This window comes from Aspergillus welwitschiae (genome assembly GCF_003344945.1).
Source record: "Aspergillus welwitschiae strain CBS 139.54b unplaced genomic scaffold BDQ94scaffold_93, whole genome shotgun sequence".
Lineage (NCBI taxonomy): Eukaryota > Fungi > Ascomycota > Eurotiomycetes > Eurotiales > Aspergillaceae > Aspergillus > Aspergillus welwitschiae.
Genome location: NW_020798787.1, coordinates 24370 through 37881, shown reverse-complemented (window position 1 = coordinate 37881; position 13512 = coordinate 24370). Strand labels below are relative to the sequence as shown.

Genomic DNA, 13512 nt, shown 5'->3' with positions numbered 1-13512 from the left:
TTTTTTTACTATCTTTTACTTTTTTTGCCTCCAAGCTCCCTTTTTTTACTTATTTTAATAATAATATTTTTTTTTGATTCTTTCCTACCTACTATTCCCTACTCCATAAGGGAGTTGAAAAATTACGGGGCCCACGCGCGCTCCACCGTATCCTCGGATCCCACGAGGTGCTTCTCTCTAACTTGCGTTTTCCTCCTGCCGAAAAGCCTCTTTGCTCTCTCTGTCCGAAGCCTTTTAGGCCGCGTCCTCTGCCCAGGTCTCTCTTTTTCCGGGTAGTAATCGAACCATTTTTTCCTCCGTCTTGAATTTAGGGTGACTGTGCTACTTGCGTTGCCACCTAGATCGAGGCATCGTTTTCTTAGCGCTATCGCGGATTTGACCTGGTGGAATCTTATTTGATTATTACTCGTTTTTGTTCGTCCCGGCCAAAGAGACTATTTTGGCCCTGCCCTGGCTGCTTTCTAAACCCTCACCACTCCCCCCCCTCCCTTTCCCCTCCAACCCAAAGCTTGCCCGAGCGCAGACAGGACCGTCCCTTTCCATCCTCCCGCGGGTTCCTCGTGCTGTCGTGCGTGCTTACCGCCACCTGCAAGGCCATTCTCCGTCACCCTAACAGGCGACTAAGGCAATTAAGCATCACGATCCAGCGCTACTTTTCCCCCGAAGACCAAATACCTCGTCTCGGTTTCCCTGGTCCTTATTTGCGATACATTATTTTTTTTACCCTTCACCATTTTCTTTTCTCATTATACCTACTATTCTTCTTCTTTTCTTCTTGCGACTCTTTCCGCTCGCGCTCTCTTTCACACTTTGTCAGTGTATTGAAAAAAAAGAGAGTCCAAAAATCCATACGCGCCAGATCACGCGTTGGTTCTTTCTTTTCTGTTCCACTTCACTTTCCGTCTCCTTCAACACAACGCGCCCATTTCAGGACGTGCAGGACCTGCTGTGGAATTTTCCATTGATCACATCGGTCTTCTATCCTGAATTCACTAAATAGTACGTTCCAACAAGAAAAAAAAGAAACAAGAAAAAGAGAAGAGGGAGAGAAGAAAAAAAAAAGAAAAGAAGAACGAGGATCTTACCACTCCATCCTGATCTTCCTGCTGTTAGAAAGCAATCTTCTTTCTCCCCTCCCATTCCATCCACTACGACGTCTCTTTTTCATTTTCCTTTCTTGTGAAATCACCAAGCTCATTGTGTTCTCTCGACGCGTCTGTATAGGCTCGCGTGTTTAGTTTTCTTTCTTTTTTGGAGGATTGTCAGGGATCTCTCAACCCGTTCGCGGCGAAAATTGTATTATATGGACAACAGACCTGCCTCGGAGTACGCGCAGTCAGGTTCGCATTATCCATATCCACCGTCTGCTGCGACCCATTCTGAACTCCCAGTTGCAGACCAGGCTTCTGCTGCTGCCACTGCTCAATACACCCCTCAGACTGAGGTCCGCCCTACTCCTCAGTACACCCCCCAACCCGAGGTCCGCCCCGCCGCCAATATTTCGTCTTCCAACACGCCGCAGTCAGACTACGGTCTGAATCAGCCGCCCGCCGCGCGCTCTCCTGCTTACCACGAGTACATCGGCCGCCCGCCTCAATACCACCACGCGCCTAACACCCAAGCCGGTGGAGCGGCAGGTATGGCTCAAGCAACAAGTCCGTCCATGCACACCCTCAGTGATGGGCAGCACCATGACCATCGCAATCACACGAACCTGAAGTCTGACGCGGCCGTTCCTATAGATCCCTCAATCGCGGCATCCAGCCCCACCTATCCTCCTCCCTACTCTCCCTACCAGCCCCAAGGTCACGATATGGCACAATACCAGGGGCACCCCCCTCCGCCCCCGCCTCAGATGTATACGCGTCCGGAATGGTCGCATGGGTATGGACAACATCAACACGGTCTGCCTGGACCCTATACCACTCCTGCCACAACGGTTGGTCCCGCCTCCCCTGCTGCGACCGCAGGGCCGCGCCCTGGCCAGGTATGTTTTTGATGATTTTGGCGTCTGTTTCCAAGGGCTGCGCACTTGCGTTGGTTTGTTGTCTTGGACGTCCCGCGAGGTGAGGTCAGGGGCTTGCTAGCTACGTAGGCTGCCTCGCGGGACGTAGGAAGCGGCGCGCTTTTTCATCTGTTTTTGTCACAAAAAGATCCCAGGCTCATCCACATGCTTTCTCTAGGTATACTCCTTTGTTCCCATTCCTGGCGCGCAGCAGCACAAGCGGCCCCGTCGTCGGTATGAGGAGATTGAGCGGATGTACAAGTGTGGGTGGAACGGATGTGAGAAGGCGTATGGTACGCTGAACCATCTGAACGCCCACGTCACGATGCAGTCTCATGGCGCCAAGCGCACACCCGAAGGTGAGTTTGTTGGTCGTCTTTGCGCCTTTTTTTGCAAGTTGGATCCTCCAGCTCTCGCATCTGTTGTTTTTGTTGGTCGCGAAACTCTGGATGGGGCTAGTGCGGGTGGCACGCGCTAGTCGTGTTACACTACCTTAGCGCCGCGGATCGCAGTAGCGTGACAAGCCGGTGCGGAGGTTAAGCGTCTTCGACGACTCAGTAGCTCCTATCTATCTCTTGACTTGTTCCGACCATCCCCTCGTGCTGCTTCTGTCCCATCCCCACCATGCATCCTAACCACCCACTCTGTCCCCTTCCAACACACTTCTTTTCATCTATTTGTTGCATCTCATCATGCTAATCCCTCCATCATACAGAATTCAAGGAGATTCGCAAAGAGTGGAAAGCTCGAAAGAAGGAGGAAGAGGCCCAGCGCAAGGCTGCTGAGGAGCGCGAGCGTGCTGCCGCTGCTCAAGCTGCCCAGGCCAACCAGGTCGACGCACCCAATCCTGCGGATCCCGCTCAGGCTGGGCAACCACCTGCCTACCCGGGTGGTGTTCGTCCTCAATTACCTCCCATTGGATATCAACCTGCCGACGGTCAGGTACCGGGGCAGTACGGAGCTGGAGCCGGAGGTATGGTGTATCAGGGCAATGGGCAGATGGCATACCCGCCAAACTACCCTCACTCCCCTTATGGACAGACCGGTCAAGTGTACCAGCCACGTAAGTAGTCAGTCCTTTGTTATGTTTGCCTTCTCGGCACCGGGTCATGAGCAAGTCTCGCATGCGACATGAAAGAAACCACCCCCAAAAAAGAAAAGAAGAAACAAAAAGGGACACACGACCACCATACCCGGCTGCAAAAGCTCAAGAAAAGTTGAGAAGGAGGTCTTCGGATCTATTGCTATAAGGTCTGTAGCTGATCGATGACGGCTTCGCAGAAAACCAATCGACCAGCTACCCGCAATAGATGCCCAGCTTCCCTTACTTCTTTCAGGTTGCATGTTCTAATACAATATCTCCTAATCCCGTATCGCCATCCCCGGATCTAATTCTCTAAGTTCCTGCGCACATGATACCAATTTTCTGGCCTTGATTGCTCCAGTCAAAAGAGTGGCCTTGCGACTTACACTTTGTCCCAGTTATGTTTTTTTGAATTAGATCGCATGGGGAAAAAAGGATAATCGAGGGGGGTTGTTGTCTTTTGCTTTTTCTTCCCTACGCCATTACCGGCCAAGGGATTACGACTTGGGACATTTGGCGGGACCGTCTGCATTAACTAGCTTTTCTACATTTTCCTGTGAATTATGCGGCAACTGTTTTATCTACTAAACGCTCTCCTGTGTTGTACGTGGCTTACTGCTATGATTCTTGTGATCTTCCTCTTCTGTGATTCTTCTTGACTGTGTCCGCGTCCTTTTCTCTCTTGCTGATGTGTTCCGACCAAATTATGTTACCCTGGGTTTTTGGTCCCCGAAATTGTGCAATATTCTTGTCCATGTTCTTTTGCTCCGCAGACCGTTCAGGGTCTGTGGTCGGGTGGCGGAAGTCTTCGGATTCTGATGCACATGGTTCTTTTCCTTTCTCCCGCCCTCTATCTTCGAGTGGACCACCAATGTGGCTGCGAGACCGATTGGAAGGCGAACGCTGCCTGTCTCGTGGCTGCAGGTGGGAAGATAGTGGGTAAATTACTTGAGTGAAATGACAATGGTTCGACTGTTCTGTGGATACTTGTATGCAACTACGCCTGCAATTCGACTGAATCGGGGGTAGCGAAAGGGCACTGACATGGACGGAGAAGAAGGGCGCATAGCTCCATGCCCCTGCATGATCGATGAAACTATTCTTGTAATTCCCGGAAAACGTGGGCATTGCTTCGACGGCCGGACAATCTGCAAATGCAGATCGTGCATTAGCGGTTCTGACTCGGCAGAGGGCCTCCAGGCCTCTTTCTGTATATTGACTCGCATGTGGTAGATCTTTTGGGATGAATAGCAATCCGTTAACTTTAATAGACGAGCGTGCATCACGCACGGTGGCAATAAGCCGACTAGTGGAGTGACTATTGCCGCGGAAAGTGACTAACAAAGTCTGCGTGAAGGGCTTTCAGAAATCATGCAATATCGGTGAGATTCAATCAGTAGTAGGTCCGTCCATGAATACTTCCTCTAAACTATCAACCTGTGGTGGTAATGGATCAGCAGGCATGGAACCTTCGACGCATACTTCGGTAGTGATTAAAGTTATCAAACATACATACCACGGGGAGGAGGGTGAGTAGGAAGTAAAGTTGGAGCTATCTATTCTAGGCCTTAGGCGAGATCCGAGTACCTACTTTGTACTCTTACCACTTACCTGACAGGGCGAAGGCAAAGAGAGAGAGAGAGGATAACTTTGGTTCTGGTTGAACTAGTCGCGGGCTTCCCCGGCAAATTTACTAGTGAGTACACCGTACCAGCGTAGTACCTGGTACCTGTAACCCTCCTGGACACTAAGACTAGGCTGTACCTGAACCCCAGACCAGCTTTAGGTTAGGTTACTAGTCTTGTTGGTTCCTGGCCGCCTTAGCGGCCGTTTTTGGGGGGTGTGGGTGTGGGGGGGGGGGGGGGGGGGGGGGGGGGGGGGGGGGGGGGGGGGGGGGGGGGCAAGGCAGGGACTGCTGCATGCCCGCCGCGAAATAGCCTCCTCCTCCTCCTCCTCCTCCTCCTCCTCCGCTATCCTCCCCCTCCTTCATGGATGCCTAAGCTCAGGCCGCAAGGGATCTAAATTTCTAGCGGTGTAAGGCTGACCGTTCTGTCGGTAATATAGGCTGACTAGCTAGCTTCTGAGCTACGTTGCTAGCTGAGCTAGTACGTCGGAAAAGGCGTTGGTCTAGTCATGGATGCGTGCATACTTTAGTCCTGCATGTGCCTGAGGCTTGCGGCGGTTATGCGCAAAACGATGGCCGTATTCGCGGTGTTGATGCCTGAGGCAGACTGCGTCTGTCGGAGCGGAGTTATTTGCTGCATTTGGGGGATAGCCTGCACTAACCTTATCGGTCCTAGCGGGCAGATATGCGATACGGCGGAGTTTGCGATTGTTCGGAGGTCGACGCTCGCTTTGGGCTGGATTTGGTGCTTTGCTTCTCTATCGCATCCTCCTTTATTCCTGCTTGGCTGCAGTAGAGGTGGTGGTTTGGCTCTATTAATTTCTATATTTTTCTACATTCATCTGCATTTGATATTCCCTTGGTTGGTTGTTTCGTCTGCGCCGTTGCCTCTCCCTCCAGAATTCTCTTCGCCGACTTCCGAGTTTCCTACGGTTTACGCGCCTTACCCTCCCACGATACCTAGTGGCAATCGGGTTGGAATATACCTCTTGCCTTTTCTATTTCTTCTATAAAGGAAGTTGGATCTTACACTACGAATCGAACAGCGTGTCCTTCGTTCCCCGCCTTAGATGCTTCGTTGCGGCAATGCCACCGCTCTCCGGTCCGGAAGCGTGGCAATGAGACCACTTCTCCGCACACAATGGCTCCGGACTACCCCGAGCCGATCTTTCTTTCACATTGCGGAATCTGGACCTCGTATAGGGATACCATGGAGACACTCTGCGCGGATTGGGACTCTGCACGCAAGGCAAATGCACGAGGCTGTGGCCGCGGAGGGCCCACCCGATATCACCTTTAAGGAGGAGAGTGCACCTCGTGAGAAGGAGGAGGAAGAAAGGGAGAGTCAGCCTGCAGACTCTGATGGAAAACAAAAGTCTCCTGAGTCTGGTTCCACCACAGAAGAAGTGCTTGATAAACGGACGCTACTGCGTCGGCTTGTTCGGAGGGAATGGGTGCCGCAGACGTACTTCGTTCCTCTCTCTGTGGTGAATGCGGAGTTGAAATGGCTGCGTGACCCATTGGCGCTGGCCGAGCGCGTCCGGCGTTGTCTGGCAGATGGGCACCTGGCGCTTGGTGTGTCGCTTGTTTATAAGGCCCAGAGCAAAGGGTTCAGGTGCACTGCGGCTTTTAATCGGCTGTTGGAGTATCTATTGCGTGAGAAGGAGCCGGAGCTTGCGTTCAGAGCTTGGAATGATGTATGTTCCTTTTTTCTCCCTTTTTTTTTTCTTCGTTATTGTTGTTTCTGGATTATCGATCCATGGCTGACCAAATGCTCATTTGAAATGTAACAGATGAAAAAGCGAGGTATCGAACTTAACTCGAGATCTTACACTGTTTTCCTGAACGGTCTCTGCCAGGACTTCGACATTAGAGGCTTCAAGCCGGTGAAATTGGCCTCGAAAATCTACATGTCGCTCTACGCTGAGACTTCCGTCGTCGAACCCCATATCATCCACGCCAATGCAATGCTTAAGGTCTGCTGGTGGCACCGAGATATGGAAGTTCTATGGGAGGTTGCTGGTGCACTGCCGGAGTCCGGCAAGCTAGCCCCGGACCTATTGACCTACACCACGCTATTAGGGGCTATCGCAGGTAGTACGAGGGCCGAAACGTCGGAGTTGTATAAGGGAAATATCAAGACGGCGGAAAGAAAACAGGTTGAAGTTGAGCCGCTTCTGCAAAGGAGAGCTCAGGGTATCCAGGAAGCCAAACGGGTCTGGGCTGACATTGTTTACCAATGGAAGAAGGGCCGGGTGCCCATGGACAATTATCTGGCTCACGCCATGGCCCACATGTTGCAGGAGAACTCAAGCTGTGACCACGATGTGTGGTGCGTGTTCGCATTGTATAATCAAACCGCTGGTATTCCAATCTTCGCCGAGGAGCCCCCGAAGCAAAGGATAGAGCCAACTTCGGAGAAATCGCGGGTGTTTTCCCCGCACAAGGATGCGGATTTGGAAGACGATATCCCGTTTGTCGACGAGGGAGACAGATTACCTGATATCGAACCCGAGGATATGAAGGATGTGGAGGCCGAAGAGGATTTCGATCATCTTTTCGACCCTGTTGTTGACACAGTGAAACCGCCCGCGAAGACAAGGCTCTCTGTGAAAGATGAAGCGGCCCTCCCCTCGTATATTGAGGTGGGAAACAGGGAGCTCACTATGCTTCTCAAAGCCTGCCTGTCGATAACACAAGGGACAGCCGCTGCAAAGGAATACTGGCGGTACCTTGCGAAAGGAGATGACTCGCATAAGGTCGTACCTGACGCGGTTAGCTATCACGCATACCTACGCATTCTACGTGCTGCGCGGGCTAGTCGTGAAACCGTGGAGGTGGTACGCGATATGACTCGGGACCCCAACGGACCTACCGAAGGAAAGACCTTCCGCATATCCATGGCCTCATGTACTCGGGACCGCAGAAACCCCAACGTGTTCAGACACGCCAACGAGCTTCTGGATCTCATGGCCAACGGCATCGTGCTTCCCGATGCTCGGTCCATAACCCAATATCTCGACTTGGTCCATTCGCTGGAGGATAGTCCAGATCTACTAATGTCCCTCGCTGGCCTTGAGTCGGGAGCAGACGCCAAATCAGACAATCTCAGCGCCCTAGGCGTGAAACTGAAGGCCAGCCTAATCACATCCGCCGCAGAACGGCTCTGTCCCCTGATTCGGGACCTCGATGAAGCCGTGTCCAGTGAACTATTGGGGCAGAAGTCTCGACAATTCTACCTGGCCCGGGTGGCGAAGACCAATCCGGCGGCTGTGATCAGAGGAGAAGATGCCCTCAAGGCACTTACCATGACGCGAAGGTTATTTGACTCGGTCAAAGAATTCAAGCAACATGTTCCCCCGGAGACCTTCAAAGAGGTCCAGCGCCACGCCGAGCTTCTGAAGAAATACTCCGACAAGAGCATTATAACGAAGTTCCGGAAAACCTTGGTCGGAGCGACCGAGGAGCAAATGAACAGATTCGCAGAGCGAGAATTACCCAGCCCATGAGTTCCTACTTATTGATCCAGTCCAGTCCTATCAGCCGAGGGCCATTCGGATCCTTTTGCTTCATCCAAGTGGATCTATCTAACGCCATGTTGCGTGGTCTCCACTCTTATTCAGTACAAAGTATAGCATAATCGGGCGTTATAGAAAAGTCGATGTATCATAGCACATTTTGAAGGGGAGGACTATATGTATAATACTCTTGGAACATGAACATAGTACTCATCATCTTTTGGGCATATATTCATTTAAAACAATCCATTGTTTAGTTATAGATATGTCGATCGACAGTTAATTGATGTTTCAGATGGGCTCTTCCGCCTGCCGGATTCAGCCCGTGCTTGCGTACGTAAGGAATGCCACTCTAGCCTCTCCGACACGGGCTGCTCTGCTCGTGCCAGCCCAGCTTTCTCCAAATCCGAGTTCCATTGCTAAGTTCCTCGTACCTTACCTCGCTTTGCGATTACCATCCTATATTCTCTGGGTACAGCCGGTCTGTCCAGCCCAGTGCAATCCACTAAGCAGTCCACGTCAGCCGGAGCGGGCAATGTCCCAGTGACCTATCAGTACTACTTCCGCGACACCCAAACCCAACCAACGAAACAACCCAGAGGACAAACACCATGGCCAGCGTACAACCACACTACACCCATGGGGACATCCGCGACGATGAATCGATCCTCGACGACGATGTGATTGAAGCTGATGACGGTATGTGAACTACCTACCTACCTAGCTAGCTAGCTACCTTCCCTTTGTTTCCGATCCCTCCCATACCCCCCATGTACCTATACAAACATCTTTACTAACATGATGTGTCTAAAATCGCAGCCATCGAAGCCGACGACCCCCTCCATGACACCTCCGATACCGCCCCCCTCCGTGGAAACATCCAGCCCGAAGCCTCGAGCTCCGCTCGCGGCGGCGGAAGCAACTTCTCCAGCAATTACCTGACGTCCACGATCGGCGGCGAAGACCGCCGCGCGACACAGAGCACCATCGACGAGACGGTATGGGAGACGCTGTCGCGCGACTTGCGGGCCGTCTGGGAGAAGATGCGCCAGGTGTTGTGGCCTAAATATCTCATTGGGGGCATGTTGCAGCGCGGTGGGGGTGGAATTGGTGCCGCGGAGAGAGGTGAGGCTACGGGCTTTGGGGGTGGATTGAGGAACATGGTAGGACGCTGGCCGGATGCCGATGTTGTGTTGCAGGGTGGGATGAGTGAGGGGTTGAGAGATTGGGATCTTTGGTGAGTTTCTTTTACATCTACTGTTGGGTGTGCCTGGGATGTGCTAACGGGTGCTTCTAGGGGTCCCTTGATCTTTTGCCTCCTGCTGAGTATGTTCTTGTCGATGCGCGCCAAGGATGAGCAGTCGTCGCTGGTGTTCTCGGGCGTTTTCTCCATCGTGTGGATTGGGGAGGCGGTCGTGACGTTGCAGATTAAGTTGCTTGGTGGGAATATGTATGTTCTTTCCCCAGATTGGTGGATGAAGGGCAATTGCTAATGTTTTCTTCCGATAGCTCGTTCTTCCAGTCGGTTTGTATTATCGGATACACGCTCTTCCCTCTGGTCATTGCCTCTCTATTGAGTGCCTTTGGCCTTCCGACTATTGCGCGCATACCGGTGTATCTAGTGCTGATTGCGTGGTCGCTGGCGGCGGGCGTGAGTATCCTGGGTGGTTCGGGCGTGTTGCGCAACCGGGTCGGCATTGCGGTATACCCGCTGTTCGTGTTTTATTTTGCGATCGGGTGTCTCTGCTTTATCAGTTAGAATGGATTGATGGGAAGGAGCCGATGTCGTAGGCATGGTATCGGTGGGTGAGGGTGTGGCTTGAGACAAGCTGGAGGTGCAAGATCAGGATGATGACGGAGGAGTCAGTCAGTCAGTCAGCGTGGATTTCTATGTTGTATCAATTCCGGATGATTTCCCATTTGCGATTTGTATGTTCAGAGCAATAGAACACTGTTCCAATAACTATCCCATATGATTGTACTTTGTAGCTGCGGGGTGGAGAGCGAGCGGTGACCGGAGCGACCAGCAAACCGAGCTTGTCCGCCCGAGCGAGACAACAAAGCACTCCGTCACCCGCTTGCGTCTGTTCCTCCGACTTCGTGGGTTCCCCAAACGCCGCCCTCACCTTTTCTAATCCCCTCTTTTCCCTTGCGAATACGAAAAAAAGGAAGACAGAAGGATCTACGATACAGATACCTATCTGTTCCCTCTGTCCAGACTCTCTCTGCAGTTCGTCCTGCCCGACCCCCCCCGTTCCTCCGTCCGACTCTGACGTTCCCCTCAGCCTCAGTGCTTGATTGCTTGCTTGATTGCTAGCTATCTATCAGTGCGGGCTTGTCCGACCAGACTGACTCCCATTCAACGTGTACGATATCGATTTATCTCTGTTCGTACTGTCCCCAGTAGATCTTCTGGATCACCCCTCCCCATCTGAGCACATCGCATGGTCCTGCAAGCAACCTCGCATTGCGTCCGCGGGCCGGCCACCCAACCGACCTGACCTGTCTTTCTTCTATCGCGAGAGAGCTTGCCTCCCTATGCAGCTGCTTATGCTCGCTTCAATGGGCTAACCTCGTCTGTTTACGTCATGCTACAGAGTTCATTTATCGGATACACTCGACCCGGTTCTTTTGCTTTATCGCTTGCCTAGAACGCATGTCCTCGGCGTGAGCACGCACAGTTTTCTTGCTCCGTTTTCCCTTTTCGGTCGTATCGCGGATACATCATTATCATCGGCAAGCGTTGTGAATTTGTCCCATTCATATTACCATGGCTGCGGATCCTGAGCGGAATGGTGGGGTTGAAGGTACATATCATTTACCTCTTGATCTGAAATTTTCGTCATTTGCGGTCGCGGAGGGTCCTAGACGAGCAGACTGTACTGACCAGTGGGGATAGTGGTTGAGACGAAGAAGGAAGTGCTGGAGCGTCAAGGTATGTTACGTTATCTTTGGTTTTGCGAGTCATGTGTGTGCTGTGCTGATAGCTAACCGCTGACTACTCCTACAGCTGCAGACGACTCGCAAGCATCCGACAACGACGGCGGTGAGCGCCCCGTCCGCCACAAGTTAAAAGAGACCTCGATTACCTCGGCACCCAAGACTTCGACGGACGGCGACGCCAACATGACTGGCAGTGCGCAGGAAGGAAGTTCCAGCAGGGCCAGCAGCAGAGGCAGGAAGCGATCATTCGACGAGGATGAGCCCGAGAAGAACGAAGACGATGCAGGCCACCGTCGCAAGCGGTCGCGCGACTCGAACAGTGAGGAGGAGAATGCGAATGCGGATGTAGATGTGGAAGTTCCATCGCAGCCACAGAAGGGGGAGGAAGTGACACGGGATATTGCGGTTCCGAAGAAGAAGAGAAGCAGAGACCAGTTGGATAAGGACGAGCCAACGGTCGGTGCTTCGGGCGAGAAAGCAGACCAGAATGCCGCGGAGGAGGCGTCGACGGAGAAGTCTGAAGTGGAAGGACAGCCCGAGAAGAAGAGACACACGGATGATGCGCGAGAGAAGGAATCGGTAAGTGCCATCAAGGTATGGTATGGCTGAGTACAGAAACTGATGCGCTGCGGCGCTCGACAGGCTCCCATTACCAGTGCGTTTGCGAACACATCGTCGGTTTCGCCATTCGGGTCAATCGGTGCGAAGGCCAAGGAAGAGGAGGCATCGAAACCTGCTGCTGCCACATCATCATCTGCTTTTGCTGCGTCAAGTCTGGCTGCGTTCGCCAGCTCCGAACAATCACCCTTTGGCTCCCTCGGAAGCTCCACACCCTCAGTCTTCAAATCTCCGGCATCGACGGACTCTCCTCAGCCAGCTGCTACTGGATTTGCTTCTGCAGCCGGTACATCGGGATTCGCTGCACTCGGGTCTGGTTTCTCCGGGTTCAGCGGTGGCTTTGCGGCGGCCAAGCCCGCGGGTGGACTTACGAGCTTTGCTTCCCCTAGTGCTCCCAGCGTTCTAGGCGGCTCCAAGACGTCTGCTTTCGGGGCCCCTGAAGAGGATGAAGAAAAGGAGGACGACGAAGAACAAGCGGGTGACAGCGGCCCGGGAGAGTTCGAGCAAGATAAGACGGACGAGAGATTCTACGAACGTCCGAGTAAGTGGTCTATCAGTCGTTGATTCATTCGGTTAAGCTAACGAAGGCGCAGTCGAGACTGGTGAGGAAAACGAGAAGACATACTTCTCATGTAAAGCCAAGCTGTTCCATTTCACGAACAAAGAGTGGAGAGAGCGCGGCATTGGGACCTTCAAGGTCAACGTCCGCGTCACGGACGGAGTAGAGGACAAGAAGGCAGCTCGCATGATCATGCGCGCAGACGGCGTGCTGCGCGTGATGTTGAACACGCCCATCTTCAAGGGAATGACGGTTGGTGATGGACAGGGCAAGGAGCCCAAGTCGAAGCAGATCAACCTAGCCAGTTTGGAGAATGGCCGCTCCGTTCCGATCTTGCTCAGAGTAAGTAACCCCTTTTCTGCTTCTATATTTACGTAAGACTGACGCCCGTAGACCGGAAGCGAAGACCTCGCCAAAGAGCTATACCGCGTTGTTCGCGACCTCCAGGAATACCAGTGATCATGCAATAGTTGCAGCACACACAATTGTGTCTATTGGATACCTTCAAAAAGCGACAGTAATTTACTACGACTACCACCACCACCACCAATACAACCAGTGCTAGTCCCATCGTTGGACTGGAATCTAGGAACTACTACATTATCTACATAGGAAAGAAAATTAACCGAGTGGGTTGGCATTTTGCATTTGGGCCGAGGAGTCAAGAACCGGGGTTGTCTTGTCTTGCGTGGATTGGGGAATTACCATCACCTATTTATTTGACTTTACTTTTACTTTCTTTTGTTTATTTCATTTATTTTTTTTAGTATACACACATTCTCTTCGTGTATGTTTTCTTTGGTTTAGGAGGTATTTATCAAGTACCAAGTTGTATGCTGTATGCTGTATTTGAAGATGACGCTGGTAGAGAGAAGTAGAAGCAGATAGATACATAGTAGACCCACCGTATAGACTGATCTAGCCTACCTAGTTCTTGATCGACATTTCACAAGAAGCTACTTACTAACTAAGGAAGTAAGCTAGCAGCTAATCTTATCGCGATCAGATCAGATGAGATGCTATCATGCAGAGTTGATCAGGTGGGATGTCTGCTTACATGCATGCGCGTGTATGCATTTAAGGCAGCAGGTACGAGTCATTTAGTGCTTGCTACTTACTTGTCGATTCGATGTGTCATGTTGGATGATAGCTCACATCACT

The 13512-nt window shown here is 52.0% G+C and overlaps 5 protein-coding genes across 5 annotated transcripts; 4 read left to right on the top strand and 1 right to left on the bottom strand.

The window, feature by feature from the left end:
* The first annotated feature begins 804 nt into the window (after positions 1–804).
* On the top strand, positions 805–3511 carry BDQ94DRAFT_131507 (putative C2H2 transcription factor (Con7)). Its single transcript, XM_026763968.1, has 4 exons — positions 805–1987; positions 2184–2364; positions 2721–3068; positions 3287–3511. Exons 1-4 carry the CDS (start codon positions 1304–1306, stop codon positions 3313–3315), a joined length of 1242 nt encoding a protein of 413 aa, XP_026619716.1. The 5' UTR covers positions 805–1303; the 3' UTR covers positions 3316–3511.
* BDQ94DRAFT_131494 (uncharacterized protein) lies at positions 3420–4508 on the bottom strand. The gene has a single exon (XM_026763967.1). The coding sequence runs from the start codon at positions 4215–4217 to the stop codon at positions 3708–3710; it is 510 nt and encodes a 169-aa protein (XP_026619715.1). The 5' UTR covers positions 4218–4508; the 3' UTR covers positions 3420–3707.
* Positions 4509–5451: 943 nt separating this feature from the next.
* On the top strand, positions 5452–8455 carry BDQ94DRAFT_131490 (pentatricopeptide repeat-containing protein). The gene is made up of 2 exons (XM_026763966.1): positions 5452–6410; positions 6507–8455. The coding sequence occupies exons 1-2, from the start codon at positions 5784–5786 to the stop codon at positions 8220–8222; spliced, it is 2343 nt and encodes a 780-aa protein (XP_026619714.1). The 5' UTR covers positions 5452–5783; the 3' UTR covers positions 8223–8455.
* Positions 8456–8610: 155 nt separating this feature from the next.
* BDQ94DRAFT_155128 (Yip1 domain protein) lies at positions 8611–10200 on the top strand. The gene is made up of 4 exons (XM_026768420.1): positions 8611–8930; positions 9051–9468; positions 9529–9681; positions 9741–10200. The coding sequence occupies exons 1-4, from the start codon at positions 8843–8845 to the stop codon at positions 9988–9990; spliced, it is 909 nt and encodes a 302-aa protein (XP_026619713.1). The 5' UTR covers positions 8611–8842; the 3' UTR covers positions 9991–10200.
* Positions 10201–10321: 121 nt separating this feature from the next.
* Positions 10322–13190, top strand: BDQ94DRAFT_155127 (nuclear protein export protein Yrb2). Its single transcript, XM_026768419.1, has 8 exons — positions 10322–10461; positions 10517–10618; positions 10829–11038; positions 11131–11166; positions 11242–11753; positions 11817–12333; positions 12386–12693; positions 12745–13190. The coding sequence occupies exons 3-8, from the start codon at positions 11002–11004 to the stop codon at positions 12808–12810; spliced, it is 1476 nt and encodes a 491-aa protein (XP_026619712.1). The 5' UTR covers positions 10322–10461; positions 10517–10618; positions 10829–11001; the 3' UTR covers positions 12811–13190.
* The last annotated feature ends 322 nt before the right edge of the window (positions 13191–13512 follow it).

Bases quoted from the DNA above. Each gene is read 5' to 3' on its own strand.
- BDQ94DRAFT_131507 (XM_026763968.1), top strand. From the start codon at position 1,304: ATGGACAACAGACCTGCCTCGGAGTACGCGCAGTCAGGTTCGCATTAT. The intron at 2,365-2,720 runs GTGAGTTTGTTG...TCCATCATACAG, and splicing joins CGCCAAGCGCACACCCGAAG to AATTCAAGGAGATTCGCAAA. The intron at 3,069-3,286 runs GTAAGTAGTCAG...ACGGCTTCGCAG, and splicing joins CGGTCAAGTGTACCAGCCAC to AAAACCAATCGACCAGCTAC.
- BDQ94DRAFT_131494 (XM_026763967.1), bottom strand. From the start codon at position 4,217: ATGCCCACGTTTTCCGGGAATTACAAGAATAGTTTCATCGATCATGCA.
- BDQ94DRAFT_131490 (XM_026763966.1), top strand. From the start codon at position 5,784: ATGCTTCGTTGCGGCAATGCCACCGCTCTCCGGTCCGGAAGCGTGGCA. The intron at 6,411-6,506 runs GTATGTTCCTTT...GAAATGTAACAG, and splicing joins CGTTCAGAGCTTGGAATGAT to ATGAAAAAGCGAGGTATCGA.
- BDQ94DRAFT_155128 (XM_026768420.1), top strand. From the start codon at position 8,843: ATGGCCAGCGTACAACCACACTACACCCATGGGGACATCCGCGACGAT. The intron at 8,931-9,050 runs GTATGTGAACTA...CTAAAATCGCAG, and splicing joins TGTGATTGAAGCTGATGACG to CCATCGAAGCCGACGACCCC. The intron at 9,682-9,740 runs GTATGTTCTTTC...TTCTTCCGATAG, and splicing joins AAGTTGCTTGGTGGGAATAT to CTCGTTCTTCCAGTCGGTTT.
- BDQ94DRAFT_155127 (XM_026768419.1), top strand. From the start codon at position 11,002: ATGGCTGCGGATCCTGAGCGGAATGGTGGGGTTGAAG. The intron at 11,039-11,130 runs GTACATATCATT...CAGTGGGGATAG, and splicing joins GCGGAATGGTGGGGTTGAAG to TGGTTGAGACGAAGAAGGAA. The intron at 12,334-12,385 runs GTAAGTGGTCTA...ACGAAGGCGCAG, and splicing joins GAGATTCTACGAACGTCCGA to TCGAGACTGGTGAGGAAAAC.